The sequence below is a fragment of the Doryrhamphus excisus genome, linkage group LG15 (genome assembly GCF_037039965.1).
Source record: "Doryrhamphus excisus strain RoL-2023G ecotype Guam linkage group LG15, RoL_Dexc_Guam_v1.1, whole genome shotgun sequence".
NCBI classification, from domain to species: domain Eukaryota; kingdom Metazoa; phylum Chordata; class Actinopteri; order Syngnathiformes; family Syngnathidae; genus Doryrhamphus; species Doryrhamphus excisus.
The window spans coordinates 4849477-4875451 of NC_136371.1; the positions used below are offsets into that span (position 1 = coordinate 4849477).

Here is a 25975-nt window from a genome sequence, read left to right on the forward strand (position 1 = left end):
CATACTTTTATCGTGCAAGCAACACATTTTAATGGCGTCATCCATACATAACACAGTTGTAATCAGAAGATTACATCCCCACATCATGGAAATTACTATATCCGTTTTTGGGCCCTGAATGAGGCATTAGAACCACACTTGGTGTAATTATTAACCTATGCAATGTAAGTACATCTTTTTTTAAAGAAGAACTGGGTGCAAAAGTTGAAGTAGCATCAGCTGATCAAATGTTGTAGACTATAGCTAAAAAAAACAGAAATATGGTGGGAAAATTTCAGTGTTATTGTACTTCACATGTGCACTATGGATGGTTCACCACAAGGGGGCGACACAATTCCACCGAACCAACTTGCATCAATGAATGTAAACTACGGATTCATGCTGCGATTGGCAATACAGATCCCATACCGATATTTTGTGTAAATTGACTTAAATTTCAAATAGTGTCTCATATTGTAGCTTAAAGAATACAACACATAAAAAAATCACAAATTAAAAATATCTTAATACAGTAATTCTTTTAAAATGAATTTATTTAATAATTTGCTTTTGAAGTAGCCAGCGATTTACAGTATAGACAAGCTAATATACAACAATCGACAAAAACCGATGACAAAATCACGTCAAATATGCGAAATGGTATTTTAAATAAATACAACAATAAAAGCATAAAAAGATGATTGGGAACTCATTTCATTAGGAACAATGAAAACTTTATACATGCCTCAGTTTCAACAGCCAAACATTACCTCAAGTATCAAAAGTACCGACATTTTGATTTGGGAATCAGAATGTTACAGCACGAGGAGCTGGTATCGGAAGTTTGGATATATTGTATGGATTCGCCCATCATTAATTACATTCGGATCTGTCGGAGCAGCGCTGATCAGTGGTAGAGAGCGACGTTAAATGTACGTATTTGTATGTTTACATTATCTTCCAATAAAAACAAATAATTATTATTCATAATAATTAGTACAGTACTGAGTCCTGAGTTGTCACTCGATGCCAAGCTAACATACTGAGATCTACATCACCTGAGGAAATAAGTAACACGAAGTTTAAAACCTAGAAAGTCACCGGTCGGGAGAGGTAAGTTATTATTATTATTATTATTATTTTAGTTTATAAAACAATAAATACCGTTTTATTTAAATGTGTGCAAGGTTTAAATTAGTTTACGGTGACGCTAGCTAACTTTCTAACGGCATGTAATGACAGCTAATGCTAAATGTTAAGGCTAAAGTGAAGAACAACCTGTTAAACCATGTTTTCTGTAATTAAACTGTCTCAATGATGTTTGGTCTAAATAACTAATCTCCTCTTCTGTAGAGAAGGATGTCATCCTTAAATTCATTTTACACAACTATCCACACTGTTGGCAATTTAAGCCAAACTGCCAGTTTAATCCAGCTGGAATGTGTTGAAATGACTGAAAATGAACATGATCTGACTGTGGAGGGATACATCCAGCTCCAGAACGTCGTCCAAGACCACACAGGGGTCCAGTATGAGCATCCAAATGTTAGAGCTCACCCTGCAGCCGAGGTTGAAAAGTATCCTACAGCATCCTTTGTCATCAACATGGATGATCATCACCATCAGACAACGTTGCCAGGAGAACAAACACCAGGTACCTATGGAGAGGTCCCTGACTATGTTCTGGCCAAACTGCAGATGGAAAATACGAACGTCCATGAATCCTCCGCAAGCTGCAAATATTCCCTGAGGCCACGTAGATCATCAGCTCGGGTTTGCTTGGAGAAAAAGTTTAATGCCTTGCTTAGTGGCACCACAGTAGCTTCTAATAGGTATGCTTTTCAACATGTATGGAGATTGATTCAGATGATTTTTTTTTCATTGAATGTGCATGTGATTCAGTTCCGTGACACTGGACCAGAAATCCTCTGAGGAGCAAGAGGCTTTCATCTTACTTCCAATGCAGGACTGGACGACCTCAGATGACCTGAGAGACAGTGTAATCTGATGCTGACAGGCAAACAATCAAGTTGATTTGGACAAACAAGTTAATCTGTTTTCCTGTTATAATCCCAGGTGGGAATCCCCAATGAATTTTCACTGAATGTCCACCCAGAGTTGGTTATTAAAAATACTCAAAGTGCCAGCTTCAGGAAGTCACAAGGTGAGAAACAGCTGGTTTTACACTTGTTTTTCATCTCTTTTATTGATATTATTAGCAATGCTTTTTGCTTTTACGTGTCATCACAGAGAATATAGCATGTGCTGCCTCTACAACGTATGACTGCCGTTCTCAAACGGCTGCAGCATCTGGAAGCACCACCAGGAAGACACCTACCAGACTGTCTATACTGCCGTCAGGCCAGCAACAAGAGAGAAGAGAGAGGCACAACAACAATGAGAGGCTACGCAGGTTAGTACCAAATAGGGAACTCGCACTGTATCCAACAATTCGTGATACGCTGCTTATGATAATGATAATCTCTCGATTTGGTGATAAGGTGAAACAAAAACAAATATAATAAAAGTTTCAGAGCAAGAGAACTGAATGCTAAAGTGTAAAAAAATAAGTTTTGAGTTGGGACTTGAACATTTCTACTGAGGTACTGAGGCAAAGGAGGATTTCTTATTTAAAAATCTAATATTTTCCAAGGTAGAGCACAGGAAATTTGTTTAAAAACTTTAAAGTGCTTTTATTAGAGCCCTCTAGACATGGAATAGCACCCCTATAGTCTCATTTACACTCATATTACCCAATATAGTAGACAGTACTACCTGCGGCAGTTATTGTCTCATCAATGTAATATAATGTAACATTACTGACATCTAGTGAGGAGTATATGTAGGTCACAAGTACATATAACTATTTGTGTGCTAAACACCGTGTTGTGTGTGTAACCCTTCGGTCCCTTTTCGGCACAGTGTGGACACTTCCAGCACCACACTTTCGGACCAATTATAGTCAGAAAAACCTTCTCACTTCAAAGAGCCAGCTACCGTGGTTCACTTCAAAAAGCCAGTTCTAAGAGGTGGATCGAATCTGCTCAGGGTTCGACTCCCACGGTCCAAAAACAGTTGTCGTTTTTATCTTTCAGTCCTGTCACTGTGACCAAGCAGACATTTATCACTAAAAGTCTGACATAATTTCAATGCTGTATTTTGTTTAAGATCAACTTATACTACTTAGTGTAATTACATAAAGCACATACATATTAAGGCATTCAACATATTTGTGGATAATAAGTTCACCTTGTGGTAATTTTGGCTCATTTCTGTTGTCCTGTACTTTGGTATTGCACTATTTTGAAAATGAATTGGAAGAGATTACATTTCTGGCAGCTAAGAATCATCGGCTTTGTCTCTGCTGTCATGCAGGAAGAAGATTCGTATGTTGTGTAACGAGTTGAATGCTTTGGTGCCGCTGTGTACACCAGATACTGACACAGTCAACACACTACAGAAGACCTGTAACTTCCTGAGATACATCAGGACCACCTATGGGAATATCTTCCAAATGGTTAGTCTGGACAGATTGATCTTGTTTGATCATTTGATTGACAAATTAGTAGGGTTGGGTGATATTGTTATATGTCGGTATAAAGTCTTCAATGATAAGAAAATGACTTAGTCCGGTATAAATGACCATTTTAAATAGAAAAAAAAGCACAGTTGATGATGTGTTTTCCTGACGCATTGGCTTCTCACATGGGTTAGCTTAGTTTAGCATGATAAAAGCGGAAAAGAAGCGGAGACTATAGACAAAGAAAATGTTGTTAGAACACGAGGTCCCGATGTAACATGGAAGCGGTTTGGTTTTGATAGGATTGGTTTGAGCAGAAGCATAGCCAGAGACCATAATATGCAATATTTGCAAAGCAACGATGACAGTAAAAGATGGGAACACGACAAATTTGTTCTACCATCTGAAGCGCAAACGGAGTTGAGTCCAAACAACGTGTCATTGAGCGTGGGACAAGAGTCGGAGCACGTTTCCACTAACCTATCAAAAATATTAGTTTGGTAGACACTAAATGCTCTTATTGCACAATTTGTTCCAGATAAATCAATAAATACAGGTTAAGGTTTGTAGCTTTTTATACAAGACACAGTTGAATTTAATTATATTGATATAGTGATACATCCCAAAAATATTATGATACATCCATATGATTGTATCACCCAACCTTACAAAAATTAGGTTGAAACTTGTCTATATCTCCATGTTTATTTTGATTCTCAGAACTTTGGAAGTCAGAACCATGTCCGTACAGAGGATGTTCAGATGTTTACTAGTAAACAGCCGAGTTCCTGTGAAGGACCAACAGACCAACAGATGAGTGTTTCACATGTAATCGAACAATGACTTTCTCCAAATAGTTATGAGTTATTGGAGTTGCATGTTACGTTGCATATGGTTGTGAATTTTGAAGCAGTGGCTTAGCAAGTATTCCTACCCGTTGGATTGGTTTGATTTTACAGTTTATATTTCATATTGCTCTAAAACGCACGTTGTTCAGTCCATATGTAGAGAGCAGTAACATTTTACTGAAAAGTGGCTTTATTTGTTCTTTCTTACAACATGTTGCCGTGTCATCTTATTGTACATAATACAACAGTTACCCACAAATAATAAATAGTATGAAATTGTTTTATGTAATAGTTACAGCACCTTTAGCACATAGTGGATGTGGTCTTAAAAAAAAGGAAAAAGAACTGTACCTAAGGTTATTGAATTTATTTTACAATGTATTGATTTCTTCATCCACATGTTTCATTTGGCATTCGATTCTAGAGATTCAACTGTTACCAAGTAAGAACATAAACGACAAAAAAAAAAAGACAAAAGGTTTCAGCTTGCTTCCATTAATCTACACAAATATTTTCTGGCCACCTGCTTGTTTGTCCTTTATTTTTGATAGTACATACTCTGCTGTTTTACAGAGGCCCACTGCACCTGTTTGCATGTTTAACACAGAAGTTTCTATGCTGAGGTAACACCTGGGTGCTACGTCTGTGGGCCATGCTGCATGCACACAATTGTTGTCAGAGTAGACCATGATGGTCATTAGTAATGGGGGCAAGGACAACATGTATAAGGTTTTTATACATATATAACTTTCATCATCTTTCATTTTTCTACTTTTTTTAAATCTGAAAGTCCTGGGTGGAATGCTGATGTCTGGTCTTTTTTTCCCCCCCTTGCATCCACCTTTTACATGGACGGCGTCTTGATTTTTGTTGCTGTTAGTCACATCATGTCTTTGATATTCCTCTCAAAATGTCACACCTGTTGATGTTTTCCTTCCATCTTGTGATAAGCATATTCATAAAAAAGAGGGCATTTCTGCGACCACTCTTGTCTTTAATTCCATCCTTTGTTTTGTTTTTTTCACCTTTTGTTGTTGGCGTGGATGGCGACAGGTGGCAGGAAGCGATGTTTAATGGTTTTTGGGGTTGGATGATTTCCCAGCAACCGATGCTCCTTGACAGGCTGTTGTATCGCAGAGTCCAGGAGGTCCTTGGTGCCCAGTCCTACCCACCCTGCCGTGTTCGCCAGACTCACCTGGATCACCTGGTGATCCATCACGGCCATCTTTAACAATTCCTGGCACTCCTGGAAGACCTGTGGGAAGCACACAGACATTGTCATATACAAGTATTTATGTATTTAAAGGGGAACTGGACTTTTGGGGGAATTTTGCCCATCATCCACAATCTTGATGTGAAACATGAACACATATTTCTTTCACTTTTCTTTTCTGTCATATTAACTTGTTTCCTTGAGTTACAATGCACTGGAAAGGGAAAGAAATGTGTCTTCATGTTTCACGTAAGGATTGTGAATGTTGGGCAAAATGTATATATCACTTTAATACTCACATCTTTGTAATTAAAAGAGGCACTCTCAGCTTCATCCATAAAACTACTTTATCTCAGCTGATTTTTTTTTTTTCTGAAACATTTCGAGGCTCCTGGAAATCTGATCCCCAGCCAATTGCCTGTGTTTGCTATGGTAAGTCCACCCCTGGTGAGACTCTGCATGTAAAAGTCATGGAGCGCTGCAGGGGTCTGTGCTTGGACCAGTGTTGAATGCCTGCTTTAGGCAGTATCATTAGAAAACGCTCTGTAGACAGGAGTTTTTTTAGGGAGGGTTTTTTTTCCCTGGCTGTTTCCCCAGAGTCCATGTGGGGTTGTGAGTCTTTTGTTCTGAACTGAATTGAAAATATTTCACCAAAAAACATCCTGCATCTCCTCTTTTTGATACAGGTGAAAAAGCGTATTATTTGTGTATTAGTTTGCTAATTTTTCCATTCTTGTTATTTTACAAATATTTAAACATTTATTTTTCTCATAATGTTACGACTTTATTGTCATAATTTTTTCGCAACTTAATTTTTCAAAAGTTTTTGGAATGTGCAAAGTGCCAATAAATTATAAAAAATAGCCCTCAGTCCACACTTTGGACACCCCTGGTTTGCATGTGAAACCACATACCTTGGTATCCTTGGTCTCCAATGGGGCCCTCAACTGCTTTGCCGATGGTTCCCTTATCACCCTGCTCACCAACATCACCTTATTGAACAAATAGTTAAAAGCTTTTAAGTTATATGAGCGCCATGCTTCCACTCGATAATATTGATTTCAAGTGTCATACCTCTGGGACCAGGATCTCCAAGTTCTCCTGGCAGGCCTCTATATCCTGGAGGTCCACGGGCACCTGGATGACCAATGGAGCCGGCTACTCCTGGCTGTCCTGGGGGTCCAGCAGGTCCGGGTCGGCCCACCATCCCTGGGGCCAGAGGTCTGCGAAGATTAGCAGCCAGCTGTGCGATCTGATCTGGGATGAGTGGAGGACAACAGAGGGTTAGTTTCCATCTTGCATTTCTCTCCACACCAACCACACTGAATGCAGATCTTCACCATCGATCATTGAGCCGCACAACTCTCTGATGTGTTGTTCACTCGCCAGTTTACCCTGAAAAATAAGATTTGACACATTTGCAATGGTTTTTGATAACCTTCACTTCAGACTTCCAAATAAGAACACTTACAGGTACACCTGTCTTTCCAGCAATGCCAGGAAGACCCTGCTCTCCCTGGAAGCCCATTAGTCCTGGTTTTCCCGGGGGACCTCTTGCCCCGATCTCCCCTTGTGGCCCAGACACACCTTTGGGTCCTAGTTCTCCTCGCTTCCCAGGCTGTTGTCATCGAAAAGGGAAGTATTATATTTTGTAAATTTACTCCAATCTCGAGCTAATTATCCTCCAAATAACAACCATGGAGAATAACTGTCAAATAATCTAAGAAAATAAGCTTCTAATTACACAAATTGTGCTGCAGCTTCATACTACTCCAGTTAAGATGTCAGAGATGCTGAAGAAACAGCGCCTGCCTCTAGTTAATCCCATTAAATTTGGAATGTGACACAGTATGTGCAGTGACTCTATTAATGAAAGCATGGCAACAAAGAACCAAACAGATAAGACTATCATTAAGTCGATGGATGGGGGTGACTCGACTGCTCGATCATACAAATTAATGGCAGCAAATAAATCAAGCCCACCTCTCCTTTTTGTCCAACTGGTCCAAAATGACCCTGGAAATAAAGGACATCATGTTAACATAAATGTGCCGCATTAAACATTTGACTCAGATACTTACAGGTTCCCCATTCTCTCCAGGTAAACCATCACTTCCTGCTACGCCCTATAATTACAGCAGAACATCAGACAATAGTGTGTTTTCTGCTTCTCATCAAATTATTTGAGTTTGTTCATGTCCACTGACACATTAATGCAGATTGGTTAGAAACTTGAGGTTTTACTAAGCATTACTCGCTTTCACTTAAAAATATTTACCATGTCTCCTTTAGCTCCTGAAGCGCCCACTGGCCCCTATAAAAAAAAAAAACATAAATGAGTGCAATGTCAAGACATTTGTGCAAGAGGGAAGGAGGTGGGGGTTTGGTGTGAGGTGGGCAGGTTGCGGGGAGCGAGGAGTCGTATAAAGACCATCTTTGTTCTGCCCCTCTGGGTTGTAGACCACTCTGTGTCAGAACTCTCTGGGCAACATTTCTACTTCATTCCACTGTCACAGAGCTTAGATGAGCTGCTCATTGACCACTCCACAGTGTTGCTATAGACACTTTTTTGACATTATAGTCCTATATATGATGCCCATGACAAATATCCTGTAATCAGACAAGTCTTCCTCACCCTTTCTCCAAATTCTCCACGAATTCCTGTTGGACCTGGAAGACCTGGATCTCCCAAAGCTCCTGTTACACCCTGTAGTGCATACAACTCTGTAAAAGGGCTGATAATCATCACAATATTTACAAAAAAAGAAAAGTACTGATGTATGCACTGACCTGGAAGCCTTTCACTCCCTGAGGTCCTGGGTTACCTACAGGTCCAAGTCCTCCCTGTATGGAAACATTGTTGCTAGTAGTAACAATAATGTGTCGTAAAATTGACGTGATGATCTTGTGAGATGTTTTTGTATGCTATACGTGTCTTTTTCTTTCTCTGTCCAAGGTCTGCGACCAACCACAAAGACTTCTTTGTAATTGGATTCCGCCTTCCATGGTATTCCCTGGCTAGCGATTTATACTGACTACACCAATATCCGACTAACTTTTCATATATTAACATTATGCTTTTTTTAGACAGGAATTGATTCTCAATCTATAGTCCTTTGTTTAATGTTGTCAGTGTAGCATCACCACAAACTCACAGCCACTCCTCTGGGTCCTGCTATGCCTCTCTCTCCTGGGATGCCAATATCACCCTACGGGAAGACATAGGGAGTTGATACACCAGTCATCATATCGTTAGAAATGGTCTTTAGGAGAGATTTAATAGCCCAAATGCCCACCGGATACATACAGGAATACCTGGCTCTCCAGAGGGTCCCGTCTCCCCGGCCTTTCCTGCATCACCCTGGTGTAATTGAAGAGGATAATAAGCCCCACATTCATGCCTGAGATTCATAGTCTTCTATTGGGATTCCAAACTTACAACTTCTCCTTTGGATCCTTTGGCACCAGCCTTTCCTTGTAGACCCTATGAATGCAGGAAAATACATACATATGAACAAGGTATGTTGATGATCGGACCAAGGAGACACAAATGTATTGTTAGAACTTACAGGAAGTCCATTGGGTCCTTTTTCTCCAACTACGCCATGGCGCCCAGCATCACCCTTTTCAAAGACACAAACTGGAACATCAGTCTTAAAGTGACTGTATGGACCGTGTTTCCCCAGCTGTTTATGGGGCGCCGTAACACACACACTAGTTATGTTTGTTGTCGGCGAATGATAGCAATTTGGCAAAGTTTAGCTACTAGTGTTCAGCAATCATTGAATTCTATCGTAACCTAACTTACCATAACTGTAACAACATGACAGAAAATTGTCAACCGCCTCGCTGAGACTGCTGACCTGTGAGCGTACGCGCCACAAACATGTACATATGACAGCCATGAATATATCATTTATGCATTATAATTTGCAGTTGTGAAAAATATCAACACTTTTTTTGTACAATCTGTTCTTTTAAACCACTATTGGTAACATATACTTATCGACTGTGGTTTTCTGTTGAAATAAAATGTAATTTAGAGGAAATTGCATATGTCTTTAACAAGACAGTACACTGACACTTACCTTCTCACCATCCATTCCAGGTGTGCCATCTTTGCCATCTCTGCCAGGAATCCCCTGTGAGGACATCAGATATTATCTTCATGAATGCTTCTTACCTAGTATTTATTTGACACCTTGAGAATGCATTTTCATCAGGTGGTAACTTACAGGCTCCCCTTTGGGCCCTGCTCCCCCAACAGCTCCTTTCGGGCCAATTTTACCCTGTTTAAATGACAACAGAAATTCACTTTGATATCTTGACACATGCAGAGCCTCCAATCTCCATCCCTTTGACTTACAATTTCTCCTTTAGGACCTCTGAATCCCTGGGGACCCCTTTCTCCAGTATCACCCTAGAAAAATCAGATACAACACACGCAGCTATTCGTTGATGGGACCAGTGTTTCATTCTGCCGTTCACCAAAAATGTCAAGACTTTTTTTTATTTCAGTTTTTCAGCGACAAAAAGAGACTCACTGTCTTTCCGATGATGCCGACGATGCCAGGTTTGCCTCTAAATCCTGGCAGACCCTACAAAACAAAGACGAGTGTAAGAGCAGAAGGAACACACTTTTTACAAACAAATCAGAAGTGTTTGATTTTCAAATGAAGTTGCATTAATACAGTCGCTTACTCTGTCTCCCACAGAGCCCATTGGACCTGGCAAACCTCTTAGACCACGTGGGCCCTGAAAAACATCACCACAGCATGTTGAGGTAATCACAAAACATGTAAAGATGAACATGAAAAGTCCTTACCTGCAGGCCAACTGTGCCAGGAAAACCTGGTGGACCAGGCGGACCAGGGTCCCCCTGCAGAAACGTGACACTTAGTATACCAAACAACACCAGCACCAGATTAGAGTCCCACCATATTTTGCATGTAGGATCATCCTGGCTTAAGTCAAACACTCACCTTCTCTCCGTTTTTGCCAACTTCTCCCTTGTCTCCTTTATGTCCGGTGTGTCCCTATAAGAAGAGTGACTTGGAAGTGTTGCAATTATACTCATAATATATATACAGAACTATAGATACCTTAAATCCTGGCATTCCAGGAGGACCAGGAGGACCAGGTGGGCAGATGGCAGGACACTGAAAACAGATAAGCACTGAGTAAGCATCCTGCAGAGGACACACAACATCATTCAAGTGCATTATTGCCATCCTACCAGTAGGTCACCACTAAGGTCATGAAGAGTACCAGGAAGACCCTGACAAAAGAAGAAATGTTATTTCCAGAATTTTCCACACTTGCGATGCCATTTTTACACGTATAATGAGGACTGCGCTTACAGGAGGCCCATCAGGACCAAGAGGTCCAGGAAGTCCTGGAAGACCCTCAGCACCCTGATAAAAAGATAAAGGAGATTGGTGTAGTATGGTGTAGAATCAAATGGATAGACTATCATGTGATCCCTTAAACACTTTCACAAAACTATGCATCACATCAGCCATTTGGTTGGTGGGCTTGACACGTTCGGCACTCAAATGCAATCAACTTATCGTCATTAGATTTGAATTTATGTGACAGAAACGCTAGTGGAGTATTATCGGCATGCCAAGAGTATCGAATTATATAACGACACATTACATTATCTATTTCCGATTGCAGGATGTCGAACTGACAACACTTACCACAGCTCCCTGAGGTCCGACGCCGCCTGGCAAGCCATTAGTTCCGGGCAAACCCTGGAAATAGAAGACATCAACGATGAAATATATTAAGAGTACATTTTGGGTGTGGTAAGTACTGTATATTAATTCCGGAGTCATAAAAAGAACTTCCTAGAAATGACAAGATGATGACAATGATTTTATACTCACAGGAGCTCCTGATCTCCCTCTGCCCTATGGAAAATACAAGATGTATTACTGGTAGTAATACATCTTAAAGTACTGCTTTAAATCGTGCCAGCCTGTGTATGCCGACTCGGAGCTTTGTTGAGGTTATACAGTATGTTGGCCTACTTACAGGAGGTCCAGGTGGCCCAGGAGGTCCGGATTCTCCCTGTGGAAAGACAAGCAAAGGTGACAATCAGACAGAAAACAGCAACTGAATAAATCAGAGCAAATTATATATTGGCACTGATATACTGAAAATTGTCCAAAACTGATTACTAAAGATTAGTACTAAAAACTTTACTATGACAGTTAGCTTATATTACAGCACATCCATAAGAAACGATGATGCAACAAAAAAAACACACAGCAGAGTGAAAAAAAGTTTTCCTTCAGGCTCAAAAATAAATAAAATAAAAAATAAAATAGTTAATTGATGAATTGATGAAACCCAACTGTCTGAAAGCATGCTGTGTGTAAAACCAGGTAGTATATCCACTTACTTACTTCCCATCCCCACACTTTTGTCACCCACTTACTCTTTATTTACCTCTCTCACTGCTGTATTTGTAGGTCCTAATAATCACAGTGATGTTACACTTAAGGCATCCACGGCATTCCTCGGTATGCAAAGCTAACACACTGACGCCGACATTCAGGAGATGACTGCAAAGTGTTTTAAAAGCACCAAGAAATGGAGGTAAGTGTGTTACGCTGCAGGTCTTGTTGTTGTGATAAAGAAAAGAGAGTAACAACAGTGTATTTGTGTACCGTACTTGTGAACAATGTGCTTAAATATGTAGTGTGAGTGATTGGGTACAGGCGTTCTCAATAATGTGGCTAATTATATGAATTGCTTTGAGTTTTATCTCAATTCTTATTTCTATTGCGCTCATAATGTATGTGTATAAATATACAATGTAGCCTGTAAACAACATATAATCATCACTGTTACTCTCACAGAATGGAGAGGGGTAGAAAGAATGGCATTCCGTGCAGGATTAGAGAGGCAGCTGAAATAAATCTTATTCTGATCCCTCATTAAAAGTGTACAGACCATAAGGCTGAGCCAGCTTGACAAATTTAGCTTGACAGAGGTCATACAGGCCTCATACCTCCATCCTGCTAAAATCTGCAGATATACACTGCAACCAAGCTGAAATTATTATTTTTTTTATGTGCCAACAACACCCATGACACACTTACAGCTTCCCCTGCTGGTCCGTCCCTCCCGGCAGGACCATCAGGACCTGTCAGACCCTGAAAAAAAAAAGATGTATATCATCACATTGCATGTTCTGTTGTCATTTTCTTAAGAGAAGATTTAGATCAAGTCCAGAAACAACACAAGTGATTTTGGGCACTTACATCCACCCCAGGAAGTCCTGGCAAGCCTGGTTTTCCTGGGTTTCCCGGTATTCCTGCTTTCCCTTTTGGGCCCTGTAGCAAACAGAGAGAATATGATCAACCAAGAAATATAACAAATACTGATTTAATGTGTATCATAATGTGGCGGAGATTTGCTATGTACTTAATAGACATAACCGATAACAGGTTATTGGAGCATCTTTTTAATTTTAATCGTAGGGAATACTCACTGCTTTCCCTGGCATTCCAGGAGGTCCAGGTCTGCCCTGTTTGAGAGATAAATACGTTATGACACAACTAAAGTAATTAAGGCATTTAAATTAAATTTCCACATCTGGCACAGAAGACAAGCATAGATATATATTCAATCTGACAGAAGCCTTTGTGTGTGGTGGGGTAAAATGTTAGGTTTCTGCAGGCGTTGGAAGAAGAACAAACCCTGCCGCTGGTTCGGATGGAGGGGGATGAAGGTGCAGGGAGGAGGTGTGAGGTGAGAGTCTGGATGGTCTCACACAGCTGGGGAATGTATGAATGGACCCTCTGTGTGCCTTCACCCTACTGCTGCAACCCAAATATCTCCAAATAAAATACTCTCACATTCCCTTACAAGGGTGCATTCACTTATAGTTTGTGTATGTGGCAGAATAGTTTCATAAAATTGTTTAACAGCTAAACACAGGAAGTTAATATACTATCAATCGTACTATCAAAATAAATATAAATTCAAGGTAGTTATGCATTAATTTGATAGCAATATTCATATACAGTTATGGAGGCCATCAATGAAATAAAGTTTGCCATCTTTGCATGAAACCAAACCCTGCTTGTCCCTGCCTACAATCCTAAGCATCAAATAATTGTGGGCTGGGCAGTGGGAGGGGCCACTGTAACAAAACAAAATTTTGCTACAAATGTCCTCAGGAGATGTTTGGGTTTGAATCTATGTGAAATTTTTAAGTGCTTGTGTGGGTTTGCTACAGGTACTAACTGTATACTCTAAATTGCCCATAGGTGCGAATGGTTGTTGGTGAAAGGCAGGGTGGCCAGTTCAGGATGCATCCAACCTCTTTCTCAGAGTCAGCTGGGATAGGCTCCAGCTTACCAGTGAAAGGTGTGAACACTATCCTACACAAAACATGGAAATATGCTATAATGCAAGGACGTAGTTGTTTTTAGTAGTTGGGTCAACTCACATCCGTGCCATCCCGTCCAGGGGGCCCTGGTGGCCCCGGTAGCCCAGCAGACCCTCGGGGGCCTGGTCTCTGCAACATATAAAATATATATATATATATTTTTTTAAATCATTAGGTACACATCATAACAGTGCTAAAAGGTTGTAGCGACGTTGTGCAGGTTTAATGAGATATATTTACATTACAGATGAAAGACCCCTTGTGTGTAAAATAGTGAATATTTGAGAAATACTACTAATACCACTACTGACTTTACGCGTCATTAAAAAAAAAAAAAGAATAATTTCAGTGAGGATTTATCCAAAGAGCTTGTGTGGTGGACTGGATGAACAGAGGAGGTATTGTGTGCTCCCCTCGCATTCCACGGCTTCATGAAAAACACTGCAAGTAAAAAAAAAAAATAAAGCCCACACATCTACATCATACAAGAGGGTATTATAAATATTATATATTTTTTTAACATACATACTTCTACAAGGTGTGTCACCTGCTTCAAAGAGAACATTGACGCCATTAGCGAAACCCTACCTGTCCAGAGGAGGTTGACAAAAGCTGGCACAGTAATAGCACCCACAAAGCCGAGATGGTCGTCATGACTCCGAGCTCGACCTCTCCAGGCGGACTTTCACGCAGAAAAGATCAAATCCCAGCCGCCGGTCGTGGCTCACTCCCCCCTAGTGTCCAACAGAACCTTCGTTCACCTGAAGACGCGCAAGCTCCTAAATGACCCCCCTGGTCCCCAGATAAAGCTGAACCTCCACAAAGTAGGAAGGGGCTGAGCTCAGTCTAGACTTGTGCTCCGGGGCAGGGTACGAGTAAGGGCTGGTGGAGGAGGAGGACGCACAAAGTTGAGCAGGGACCACTCAGCACATCTGTGAAGTGGGCGGGGGCTTCAATAGTCAAGCTTTGTTGGGGGGTTGTACTTGGACCAATTAGAAGACAGAGCTGTGGTGATGGACAGCAGGGAGTTTCTGTGGAATAGTTTCCATCAGAGTTTACAAATACAGGCCTGAGGTCTAAAACAAACATATTTAAACTATGGCATTTCTCAGTGGAAGCAGTTTGTACGCAATATCGTACAGACTAATGTTTGAAAAGAACTCCTCCCACCAGAGGACAGCCAGGTTTCATCCAAGTGTCAGAAAATATCTTTATTCTGCTTTTAAACAACCAGGTCTTCAATTGGAAGCAAGGTCACATACAAAGAACTGAAGCATCTTAACTTTAAATCAGGCAGTTCATATTTAAAATTAAGTGCAAGTGTTGAGGAAAGAAGAAAAAAAAAAAAACAAGCCCCTTGGCTTCACAAATGTGACGCAAGGACAAAAATTATTTTAAATACAATCAAGCAGTCTATCACATTTTTGGCAAGGCTTTCTGATGTCCAAAAGTCGATTTCCCAGTCGTGCGAAAGCAACATCACTGAAAAGACACCTTTTGTGACAAATGAGTCCAGCATGAACACAAAGACAGCCCGCAAAGGGAAACAAAAACCTTTCAAATCATTCTTCAGTGCAAAACAACATATTCTTGCGAAAGTACTGATTGACAGTTAACAAAAAACAGCACTTCATTTAATTTCACAATGGTGATTTCTGTATCCAATAGAGGAATTAAATGTGAATCATAATAAATTTTTCCGTGAGGGAGTTGCAGACAAAAGCAAAGAGTCAATTTATAGTATTCCTTCAAAATGAAAATCATAACCTACAATATAGAAACAAAATAAAAATTCTTCATCAGTCACTACTTTAGCTTGTGATTTCATTGTGTATAAGTTTAAATGTCACTCGCCATATAATTCGACTCTAATGAGTCTGCCTTTTCTAAATTAACAATGCAAAGATTGATTGATAAATTGGCAGATTTTTGAGTTGGTTGCAAATTGCTAATTTTTCGGGCAACAATTCAACAAAGTGTCAATCTCTAAATGGAACACTGATGTGTGTAGAATACTACAACTCCAAGAAAAGTAATGGACAGCAATTGTTCTTCCTCAAAACTGAACAATACCAATAACTCTTGTTAGGAGATAACCATTTAGACTGAAAAGCACTGGAGTAGGGCTGAGGTAATACAGGAACTATTCATGTGTTACCCACGTTAGGGTCTACACTAGAGGGGTTTGACTCCATGTCTATGTCCTCAGACTTCTCCGTTGTCTGTTCGTCCCCCTTTTTATGACTGCTCCCGTTTGCCTCTGACACTTTGTCATCTTTATCTGGCACTTGAGTAAAATCAGTCCTTGGGATCTTCTCTTCCCTCCCTGATGACAGACAGGGTGAATGTTTTGAAGTCTTAAGAGGTGTTTGAGCAGGCGAGCTTATTTGGCCAGAGGCTGCGTTACCACCAGTCTTCCCCTCTGCCTGGCCGGTGCCCACATCTCCAGCTGAGATGCCGTTGCTCTGCATCGTCACGCTCTCTTCTCTCTTCTTCTTCGGAGGCTCCTCTATGCCCACATCTTCATCCATTTGCATGACATTGTTGGGTTCGTGAATGGTGTCCTGTGAACTGTTTGTAGATTTAAACTCAATATAAGTTGGCTCAGTTTTTACAGTCACAGTGTCTGGAGTGGGCGATTGATCCATTTCATCAACATCATCGGCAGACTCGTTGCTGTTCCCTAAACTGTTATTGGTCTCTGGTTGACTGTTGGTCCCATTTCCAACAGTCATTTTATCTGCTTTGGGATGAGGCGTTGACTCGGTCTGTTTGATTTTGTCTTTACGTGTTTCAGTTTCTTTCTGTGCCTTTTCTGAATTGTCCAGTTCCTCCTCTTTTAGGTGAACCCCCTTTTCTCCATCTTTGCTTTTAGCCCTTGAATAGACGTCATCCCGACAGTCTCCATTGCCAACAGCTTCTGATTGTTTCTCTGCCTTCCTGAACTGCTTCTGAATCTTCCTGGGACACCACACAAATTTATCCTTTGGTTCAAAGTGAAGGTAAGCGAATCGCACCAACTCCTGGCGTTTTTGTTTATCCAGAACCGCAAACAGAAAGTAGTCGAGTACACTGCGTTTAACACTGGTGAGGTTCTTCTTGACCAGAGTCTCCTCAAGAAAGAAGCGCACGAGCGGTGCCTGGTAGTGCTCAAAGCCTAGCTCCCCCAGGCTCTTCAGGATGCGAGTGATGCGCAGGTTGTTGTGCATGTTCCTACAAGAGATGGGACAGGTTTAGGGGTGAAATGAGAGTTCATATGAAAAAAAAAATTACAGTCACAAAAATATCAGACTTACCGCTCAAGGTTCCCAAAGCGCTCTTTCCAATTGTCTGCTCGTGTCACGTCACCGGTCTCTTTGTTAACTAGGCGGATGCCGTAGAAGCCCAACATGAGTTCATAGGACTCCACCAGCCTCTTTTTGGCATCCTCATTACACTTAAATGCCTGTGGGGCGAACACAGGGTGCAGACTGTAAGTCAAAGTGAAAAGGCTGCAGAGTTCAGGAACGTCAACCATGCGAAACTCACCTCAATTTCCTTCTTGGTGAGTTCAGAGGCCATGTAGTTTACCCCTGGTTCGCGGAGTGGGAACAGCCTGACATTAGAAGAGGAAAAAAAGCTACATATTACTGACCAATGTCGTTTTTTGCACTGTCGCATCCATCCACCAAGTTTTGTGCAAATAAACATATGCCGCTGATACTGTATATGATAATGAAAAGCAAGCAAAAATGCATGGCTTAATATGATAATGACTCACTAGACATATTGTCGATTGATTCACGCAATCCAATGTATAAGTGGATGAAAGCCCAAACTACAGTCCGGTTATTCTATGGGGACATTGGTAAATTCCATCCCATGCGAGCCCCCTGCTGCATGACATAGCAGTCCGGGGACAGTGAGGGGGAACTACCGCTGTACTCACAGAACCCAATATCCTACATGCAAAGTGAAACTAACTTGTCTGAATGGTGTTTTCTTCTTCATGAGGGTGGCAGGAGTCGATTCAACTGATTTTGAAAATATTGCCACATTTAGAGTAATTTTCTATGAAAATCAAAATATTCAGCTCACTCGTGACAAGTGACAAAATATTCCCACATATTTTTTGTGAAAATTCGACTTAGTCTTAAGCTCAGCTCCTTACTCCGTAAGGTATTTGTTCTTCAAACACCTTACTAAAAGTTATTTTGCTACCCTTGCAAGACACACTGCACTGCAGACATGATTGGGTTTGTTTTGAAGGAAAATGAGAGAACACAGCCCAGGATATGTTTCATACAGAACTATGATTTATGTTCAGCACACAAAAAAAACTGATAAATCCATTTCAATGAGACAGCAAGAAAGGGGACTGTGGTAGCCAAGTTAAGGCTGTCGAGTACTGTATATATCCAGAGCGCAGCTTACATAAGCACTCCGTTTTTTTTCTCTCACCGTGTATCCTCAAATGCTACAATGCAGTGATGCCAAATACATTCAAAAGGAAATACACATACCACTGAATGTATGAGTGAACTCTCTCCAGCCTTTTGTAGTCATTTTTCCATTCTTTGAGAAAGGACTCAATGTAGACATCTGTGTCACATAAGAAAATATCAGGTTATTATACATGCATCCCTGTGGCATCATGTAGTGGTGTGATTGAAATATCCTACCATCTGGTGCAGAGGGAAATTTATTGAGGTAGAACTGCAAGTTGTTCATTTTGTCCTCCGAGCACTCGTCGTCTGCAAGATTCTGACAGAGAAAAAGATGTATGGCATGACAGAACACACAGAGTCCGGTGGTTGAAGAATGCGGAGCATAAAAAGAGAGTTTACAGTACTTACAGGGTATCCTCTTCTGTAATTCTGCATGTCCTTTGCTGCCCTCATGTTTCTGGGCGTGTGATGCCACTGCAAACCATTATGACGGGAAAATGTGTTTTTAACCAACATTTAAGGTGATAATATATGATCTACTACACAGTATATGACAGCACTACAATGTGTAGACATGTAGGCCTAATTAGACCATTCACGTTATGTAAGTGAAGCAGAGTTACGGTGAAGCTGGTCCATTTTTCATGACTAAATATTTGACAGCTATTTATGTACGCAGAACCAATAACACTCTTAAGTCTAAAATGAAAAAATATATATATAAAAAAAAATTAACCCAACCCCCCAGCAGTGAGTTACTAAAGTAAGCTAGCTTAAGCAGCCTGCTAGGCTAGTTAGCTAGTAGCTACTAGCTAGCTTTGCACCCAACACAGCGGCAACAGTCTAACCAAGTCGCCACTTTTAATCCCAGGATATCAGCGTACTGAGCTAATTTTTAAGTAAAATGAAACACTCACCGACACCAAAGTCCAACTACATTTGTTTTTGTCCTGGTTGGACCGACGAGGTTGGCCATCTCCGGTCGTGTCCTCTCCATCACTCTCCGTGTCCCAGGTCGAGTCGTAATCACACACACAGTCGTCCTCCATGATTCCCAAAACGGCATAAACCACCTAAAGCTATCCGAGATTGTTCCCCACCGTCTATGTGCATGGATCCAGCTACACTGGCACGTTCGGGTTAGACGGGGACAGTCTTGACCAGCCTATCTTTGCAGGCCGCCATCGCCTCTCTCCGATCTGCTCTGCTCTTGGCGGCGATGGTGCCTTCAGGTGCTCGAGTGGGCGTTTAAGTACCCAACCCCCACAATCAAAAACACAACATAGTACGTACTTTACTAGCAACAGTGTCCTTTACCAGTTTTGTCCTTACTTAACAATGGCAACATTAACCACAATATACAATATATTTGAACGTTTAATGTACTATTTATGTATTTTGTATTGACCCATAAATATAATTTAATTGAATGCAATTCAAGCTGAGCTGTGTAATGAACTTTGTGCTAGGGCTTGGCTTTCGTTTGTGACGTCACTTTATTTAGAACGGTGTTTTGTATGTGTGCAGTGTTAGGGAATTTGCACACATATTTAATAAGCTGATGCTAGATCTCACACACAAGCAAGAAGTCCAAGATAAAATACTTGAGCAACAAGTAAGCAATAATTTTCATATATATATACACACATTTCACAGTTGAATCACTAATTTGTATTAAATACAATACATCCTGTTGTACTGTATTTGTATTTGCCATCCATATACCATAATTCCAATATTTATGTGGTGCACGGTAAGTCCAGAATGTGACAAGTAATGATGAATAAAATAGCATTAATAGACAAATTGAATATTACTCTAAAACAATGTACTGTATATCTTCTGTATACATACATGCATACATACACCAGTGTGGCACAAAGACAGATTTAGTGGTGTGAACCCATGATGACATGAACTGGTGGGGCGCTTTGATGCAAGGCAGCGCTATAAATAGATTTAAGTCTCATGGCAGGAGTAGATTCATTGTTGAACTGCCTCTGGTGTGACTTTCTATTTTTAGACCTGGTTACTGTGGAAACCAAAGGCCTCAGCCTGCATCCTGTGTGGCTATTTAGTGGTGTTGCTTCATCACTTATGCTGTCTTCAAATGTTGGGGGATAGTTCTTTATTATATAGCAAGACTAAAACAATTTGAGACACGCATTTGGTTTGTGCAAATTGGAGACTTTAGATTTGGGCTTTAGTGCACTGGCTCAAATTCAAGGTCAGGGTGTCTTTATTTAGTACAAAGAGATTTAAAAATGTGAAATCCTGAATTCTAAAAGCAACAGGCTGTCAATGGGGAGAAGCCAGCACTGGAGTGAAGCATAAAGAGTTAGAATAGTCCAAGCAAACTGTTTTCTATCTGGTTTGGGGGTAAGTATGTCTTGACCTTTCCAGAGCTGAAATAAAGCTGTTTAAACAACTGAACCTATCTGTGTGTCACGTTGAAAGGAACCATCAATCAAAGCAAAAAGACCTTTACAGAGGAGTGGCAGTATAGGACCTAATGGGCCGAGGGCACACTTAAGGCCAGATAGACGATAGGGTTTTACCTTCTACAGTCTGATTCCGACCTGTAATTAATGCCTGGTGGAGTCCACAAAGAGATGATCAATACAAGTTTAATAACTAATATAATAAATCAATCCCAATCCCAATTGTGAGATAAGGGTTTTATATATGAATATGGATGAATACTATGCAGTAACTTAACATAACAAATGCAGTAACAAATCATACATTTCCCGCTTATCCTTGTCTGTTTCTACAGTTATGAATTACATTTATCAATACAATATGACCAACTGCAAAATGAAATGAGATCTGCCTATGCAGAGATAAAGCTCGGGTTTTAATTGAACAAGGTATTACTTTAACAATATCTACATTATTTTTGTTGGACCGCTGCAACTTAGCCTTCCAACTCACTGTCTGTGCTTGCCTGTGTAAGTAACCATGGAAACCAACATCCAATAGTCCAGCTCTCGAAAAGCAGTGAATGTAGCATTGGTATTTATTTGTCATTTGCACACACACACACACACACACACACACAGTGGAAACCATGATTCAATTGTGCAGCTCTCGAACAGCAGAGAATGTAGCACTGGTAATTATTTGTCTTTTGTTTAATGCATGTACACATACACATACATGCACACACACAATGTAAAAATACAAAAGTGTGCAAAGGCTTACTCACTGTAAATGCTATATTAAATTGCTTTTCAAAGTCATTGCTTCATTGTTTATAGCAGGGGTGTCTAAAGTTGTTGCTTGCATCCATCAGGCAGCAGTCCCAACCCGCTGTACTTGCAAACGTGGGCAAAATTTGGGGATGAGTACCACCTCAGGCAGGATTGGGGGGCATGCAGACTTCTAGTGCAGGAGGAACTTTTGTTTCATGTGGGGCTGCGTCGAACTGCGGATGATGTGTGACAAGCGAAACCGGCGTTTTGCACACTGATATTGTATCACCTCTGTGGGCACAGAAGAGGGAGTCGACAGCAGATGCAGCTGGAGGGACCCAGCAGAGGTGGATAAACCTGCTTTTCATTCAGGTTTTCAGTGACTAGAAATAATAAGACTAGAAATAAATGTATTGTGAAATCCAAAACGGACGTTATGGACCTAATATAGCCAGTAGTACATTTAAGACTTAGATTTTCACAGTAAATTACATATTTTCTTTAGCTTGAAGACCACAATAAACACACTTCATGTCATTTTCTACCGCTTTTCCTCACGAGGGTCGCGGGGGTGCTAGAGCCTATCCCATCTGTCTTCGGGCGAGAGGCGAGGTACACCCTGGACTAGTCGCCAGCCAATCACAGGGCACATATAGACAAACAACCATTCACACTCACATTCATACCTATGGACAATTTGGAGTCGCCAATTAACCTAGCATGTTTTTGGAATGTGGGAGGAAACCGGAGTACCTGGAGAAAACCCACGCATGCACGGGGAGAACATGCAAACTCCACACAGAGATGGCCGAGGGTGGAATTGGACCCTGGTCTCCTAGCTGTGAGGTCTGCGCGCTAACCACTCGATCGCTGTGCCGCCCTTCATGTCAATGTTGTTAAGGAAATTAGTTCTTTCTTCTCAAATTATTAATTTTATGAAAAATACTGTAAAAACTTTGCCTTGTCGCTGTCCATGGTGCTCCCCACCTTCTAGCGTTTACAGCGTTTACAGACTTACAGTGCAAAAGGCAAGCTCAGATTTAAAGCGGCTCAAAACGATTGTCTCAGCTTTTTTTTCTTCTTCTGCATCAAGGTCTCGTGCAACAGGCTGCAGCGCCAATGAGAAGACAAGCACGCTGCCACCTGTAACTGCGCCCCCGCTGCAGACTTTTGCACGACAGCAGCGAGGATGAAGAAGCAGAACGTCCGGACACTGTCGCTCATCCTCTGTATGTTCTCCTACTTGCTGGTGGGCGCCGCCGTTTTCGACGCGCTCGAGTCGGAGACGGAGAGCTTCTGCAGGCGCATCTTGGAGCAGAAGCGCAACGACATGAAGAAGAAGTACCGCTTCTCTGAGGAGGACTACCGTGAAATCGAGAGGGTGGTGCTGCAAGCGGAGCCCCATCGCGCCGGGAGACAGTGGAAATTTGCTGGTTCTTTTTACTTTGCAATTACAGTCATCACCACTATTGGTAAGATAGAAATTACATATAATTCATATGATATATGTCCATATGTTTATTATTGTCGTTGTAGTTTGTAGATCTGTTTTTAATATTTTAGTTATTTAATTTGCTATATCAGACCTCACAGCGAGGAGATGCGAGTTCAATTCCACCCTCGGCCATCTCTGTGTGGAGTTTGCATGTTCTTCCCGTGCATGCGTGGGTTTTCTCCAGGTATTCCGGTTTCCTCCCACATTCCAAAAACATGCTAGGTTAATTGGCAACTCCAAATTGTCCATAGGTATGAATGTGAGTGTGAATGGTTGTTTGTCTATATGTGCCCTGTGATTGGCTGGCGACCAGTCCAGGGTGTACCCCGCCTCTCGCCCAAAGACAGCTGGGATAGGCTCCAGCACCCTCCGCAACCCTCGTGAGAATAAGCGGTGGAAAATGAATGAATGAATGAGTGCAAAATATTAGAAACAGTATGATTCCTCACAAGGGTCGCCGGGGGTGCTGGAGCCTATCCCGGCTGTCTTTGGGCGAGAGGCGGGGTACACCCTGGACTGGTCGCCAGCCAATCACAGGGCACATATAGACAAACAACCATTCACACTCACATTCATACCTATGGACAATTTGGAGTCGCCAATTAACCTAGCATGTTTTTGGAATGTGGGAGGAAACTGGAGTACCCGGAGAAAACCCACGCATGCACGGGGAGAACATGCAAACTCCACACAGAGATCGCCGAGGGTGGAATTGAACCCTGGTCTCCTAGCTATAAAATATAAAATAATTGTCATTACTTGTCATCACCAACTGACATGAAGCTGCCTCTCCTTTGAAGGTTATGGCCATGCAGCACCAGGCACAGATGCAGGAAAGGTGTTCTGCATGTTCTACGCAGTTCTGGGCATCCCTCTGACTTTGGTCATGTTCCAGAGTCTGGGAGAGAGGATGAACACATTTGTGCGTTATCTCCTCCACAAGACCAAGCAGTGTTTAGGCTTTAAACTCACCGAGGTGTCAATGGAGAACATGGTTATCGTGGGCTTCCTATCCTGTATTGGAACACTCTGTGTGGGAGCTGCAGCGTTCTCACACTTTGAGGGATGGAGCTTCTTCCATGCGTACTACTACTGCTTCATCACACTTACCACTATTGGATTTGGTGACTTTGTAGCCCTGCAGAAAAAGGAGGACCTTCAGGAGAAAACCCCTTATGTGGTTTTGAGCTTCATGTACATACTAGTGGGGCTTACAGTGATTGGGGCCTTCCTGAACTTGGTGGTGCTTCGTTTCCTCACCATGAACAGTGAAGATGAGAAGAGAGATGCTCAAGAAAGAGCATCACTTAAGAGGGACAGAGGGCTTTTGGATCGGGCTTTGGGTCTCCGTGTTGTGGGCGATCACAGCAGAAACGACCGAAGAGGAAGAAACAGACACAACATGGGGTACAGTCACAGCCAGAGTCCACTCTTCCTCCCGATGGAGGAAGGAACCAGCCGCACCAACCTTGTCTCCTCAGCGGAGGACCACGAGAGAGGCAGAAGCCCCTGCAGACACAGGCTGCAGTTTCAGGTGACGGCGGATACACGGAAGGCGGAGTCGAGGCTGAGCTCTCTCTGTTCCTACGTCTGCTACCGCCTGGGCATTTGTGATAGTCCTCTCGTGGCCCGCGGCCAACACAAAGGCCGCCATGTTGGTTCTGTTTACTACAACTCTGTCTCCTATAGGATCCACAGCAGCTCCGTAGGCTCCAGGGACAATACTGGGCTCTCTTCCCCTGGAAGCACACACTCACCGGGGCATTGCTTCCACCAATTCCCTCGTCCAAGAAGGAAGTCATTGTGAAAGCAGAAGAGGTCTGCTTTTTTTTTTAATTTGTACCTCGTTTGGGAATATTCAGGAAGGAATTTTATTTTGTAAAGAGATACTGAGGTCACACAATAGTTACATAAGCTGCTGCTTTCCTTGCACGTTGGCCAAGCGCATGCTGAATTTAATGTTTAGCACACAATGTGGATGCATGAGTGCTTCTGTAAGATATACAATGTCTTCTAATCCACATTTTATATGTTTGGACAGCACTTCTTAGGCTGTTCTGTGACATAAGTGATTCATTCACAGTGATTCTTGCATCCGCTTTGGTCTCAGAGTTCGTCGCAAATTACTTTCATCATTTAATTAGGTTCAGGAACTTGAATCTGCCTGTGCAAGACAGCTATGGTTGGCATTGTCAGAGGTATTATTGTGATTGTACTCACTGGTGGTAGATAAGTGAGTGATTTTGTTTTCTGTGCAAAGTTTTGCATGTTCTGCCAACATTTTTCTAATATTTTTTTTAATTTGAATGAAAGGATTAAAATATAACAACCACTGATGATGATGCGGTATACTTCTGTGCCAATCTTCTGTCAATCAACGCTACTTGTATTATCTGCGACTTGATGAAGGCAGATATTCTGCTTTGTATTGGATCTCATTTGACAGATGAGTGTATACTTTTATAGTATTTTTTTTTTTTTAGAAAGCCTTAATGAGTTTAAACCCAGCACATGAGAAATGTGGCTCGTAATAGCTCAGTGAATTTAATACAGCTTACAGTACTTTGTATTACATATCATTGGGGCCTTTGATTAGCATTAATGCACCGCAATGTAAACACTGTTTTCTATTTAATGGATGTAACAGATAACTGATACAATATGTAGCACGTTGCCAGTAAACCTTCCAATATCTTTGAAAAAAACATGACATGGAGGTGTGTTAAATTGGAGAGCATTGTAGTCATGTTTTATTAAACAAGAAGAAATTGCTTGAACATGTTTTTGTCTTCTCTTTCATTGTGTTTCATTGAGATTAAAACAAGGTTGCAGCAGCTTGTTGTTTGCTCTGCTGCCCCCTTGTGCCGTTTCTTTGTAGTGCACCTCTGACTG

General features: G+C 41.4%; 4 protein-coding genes and 1 long non-coding RNA gene across 6 annotated transcripts; 3 read left to right on the top strand and 2 right to left on the bottom strand.

Annotated features, from left to right (window-relative positions):
- Positions 1–719: 719 nt before the first annotated feature.
- LOC131104692 (uncharacterized) lies at positions 720–4342 on the top strand. The gene is made up of 7 exons (XM_058052168.2): positions 720–911; positions 1333–1811; positions 1882–1978; positions 2056–2143; positions 2230–2392; positions 3355–3496; positions 4220–4342. Exons 2-7 carry the CDS (start codon positions 1339–1341, stop codon positions 4340–4342), a joined length of 1086 nt encoding a protein of 361 aa, XP_057908151.2. The 5' UTR covers positions 720–911; positions 1333–1338.
- Positions 4343–4402: 60 nt separating this feature from the next.
- On the bottom strand, positions 4403–14887 carry col9a3 (collagen, type IX, alpha 3). Of its 2 annotated transcripts, XM_058052162.2 has the most exons (32): positions 14556–14887; positions 14028–14096; positions 13065–13100; positions 12835–12906; positions 12673–12726; positions 11600–11635; positions 11452–11475; positions 11263–11316; positions 10921–10974; positions 10797–10838; positions 10663–10719; positions 10543–10596; positions 10386–10439; positions 10262–10315; positions 10105–10158; positions 9927–9980; positions 9796–9849; positions 9649–9702; positions 9130–9183; positions 9000–9044; positions 8868–8921; positions 8716–8769; positions 8351–8404; positions 8196–8267; positions 7839–7874; positions 7642–7686; positions 7544–7576; positions 7032–7178; positions 6901–6955; positions 6635–6817; positions 6475–6552; positions 4403–5602 (listed from the first exon to the last, which is right to left on the bottom strand). In XM_058052162.2, exons 1-32 carry the CDS (start codon positions 14619–14621, stop codon positions 5418–5420), a joined length of 2037 nt encoding a protein of 678 aa, XP_057908145.2. In that variant the 5' UTR covers positions 14622–14887; the 3' UTR covers positions 4403–5417. The 2 variants fall into 2 exon arrangements, with proteins under 2 accessions (XP_057908145.2, XP_057908146.2); XM_058052163.2 differs by lacking the exon at positions 14556–14887 and having other exon boundaries at positions 11452–11470; positions 14028–14067.
- Positions 9561–11731, top strand: LOC144901736 (uncharacterized). The gene is made up of 4 exons (XR_013629822.1): positions 9561–10177; positions 10276–10343; positions 11240–11370; positions 11454–11731. It is a non-coding gene; the product is annotated as an uncharacterized LOC144901736 (long non-coding RNA).
- Positions 12038–25866, top strand: kcnk15 (potassium channel, subfamily K, member 15). The gene is made up of 5 exons (XM_058052165.2): positions 12038–12166; positions 13243–13324; positions 13846–13945; positions 22682–23060; positions 23884–25866. The coding sequence occupies exons 4-5, from the start codon at positions 22778–22780 to the stop codon at positions 24888–24890; spliced, it is 1290 nt and encodes a 429-aa protein (XP_057908148.2). The 5' UTR covers positions 12038–12166; positions 13243–13324; positions 13846–13945; positions 22682–22777; the 3' UTR covers positions 24891–25866.
- ogfr (opioid growth factor receptor) lies at positions 15164–19635 on the bottom strand. The gene is made up of 7 exons (XM_058052164.2): positions 19312–19635; positions 18803–18868; positions 18629–18710; positions 18470–18548; positions 17496–17562; positions 17264–17412; positions 15164–17180 (listed from the first exon to the last, which is right to left on the bottom strand). Exons 1-7 carry the CDS (start codon positions 19441–19443, stop codon positions 16115–16117), a joined length of 1641 nt encoding a protein of 546 aa, XP_057908147.2. The 5' UTR covers positions 19444–19635; the 3' UTR covers positions 15164–16114.
- Positions 25867–25975: the final 109 nt, after the last annotated feature.

Excerpts from the sequence above, each read along its gene's own strand:
- LOC131104692 (XM_058052168.2), top strand. The coding sequence starts at position 1,339 with ATGTCATCCTTAAATTCATTTTACACAACTATCCACACTGTTGGCAAT. Across the intron at positions 1,979-2,055 it reads CAGATGACCTGAGAGACAGT|GTGGGAATCCCCAATGAATT; the intron begins GTAATCTGATGC and ends TTATAATCCCAG. Across the intron at positions 2,393-3,354 it reads AACAATGAGAGGCTACGCAG|GAAGAAGATTCGTATGTTGT; the intron begins GTTAGTACCAAA and ends GCTGTCATGCAG.
- col9a3 (XM_058052162.2), bottom strand. The coding sequence starts at position 14,621 with ATGACGACCATCTCGGCTTTGTGGGTGCTATTACTGTGCCAGCTTTTG. Across the intron at positions 9,981-10,104 it reads TCGGCATCATCGGAAAGACA|GGTGATACTGGAGAAAGGGG; the intron begins GTGAGTCTCTTT and ends TGATTTTTCTAG. Across the intron at positions 9,703-9,795 it reads CAGGGCCCAAAGGGGAGCCT|GGGATTCCTGGCAGAGATGG; the intron begins GTAAGTTACCAC and ends ATGTCCTCACAG.
- ogfr (XM_058052164.2), bottom strand. The coding sequence starts at position 19,443 with ATGGAGGACGACTGTGTGTGTGATTACGACTCGACCTGGGACACGGAG. Across the intron at positions 18,711-18,802 it reads ATTACAGAAGAGGATACCCT|AATCTTGCAGACGACGAGTG; the intron begins GTAAGTACTGTA and ends TTTCTCTGTCAG. Across the intron at positions 18,549-18,628 it reads ATTTCCCTCTGCACCAGATG|ATGTCTACATTGAGTCCTTT; the intron begins GTAGGATATTTC and ends TATGTGACACAG.
- kcnk15 (XM_058052165.2), top strand. The coding sequence starts at position 22,778 with ATGAAGAAGCAGAACGTCCGGACACTGTCGCTCATCCTCTGTATGTTC. Across the intron at positions 23,061-23,883 it reads TACAGTCATCACCACTATTG|GTTATGGCCATGCAGCACCA; the intron begins GTAAGATAGAAA and ends TCTCCTTTGAAG.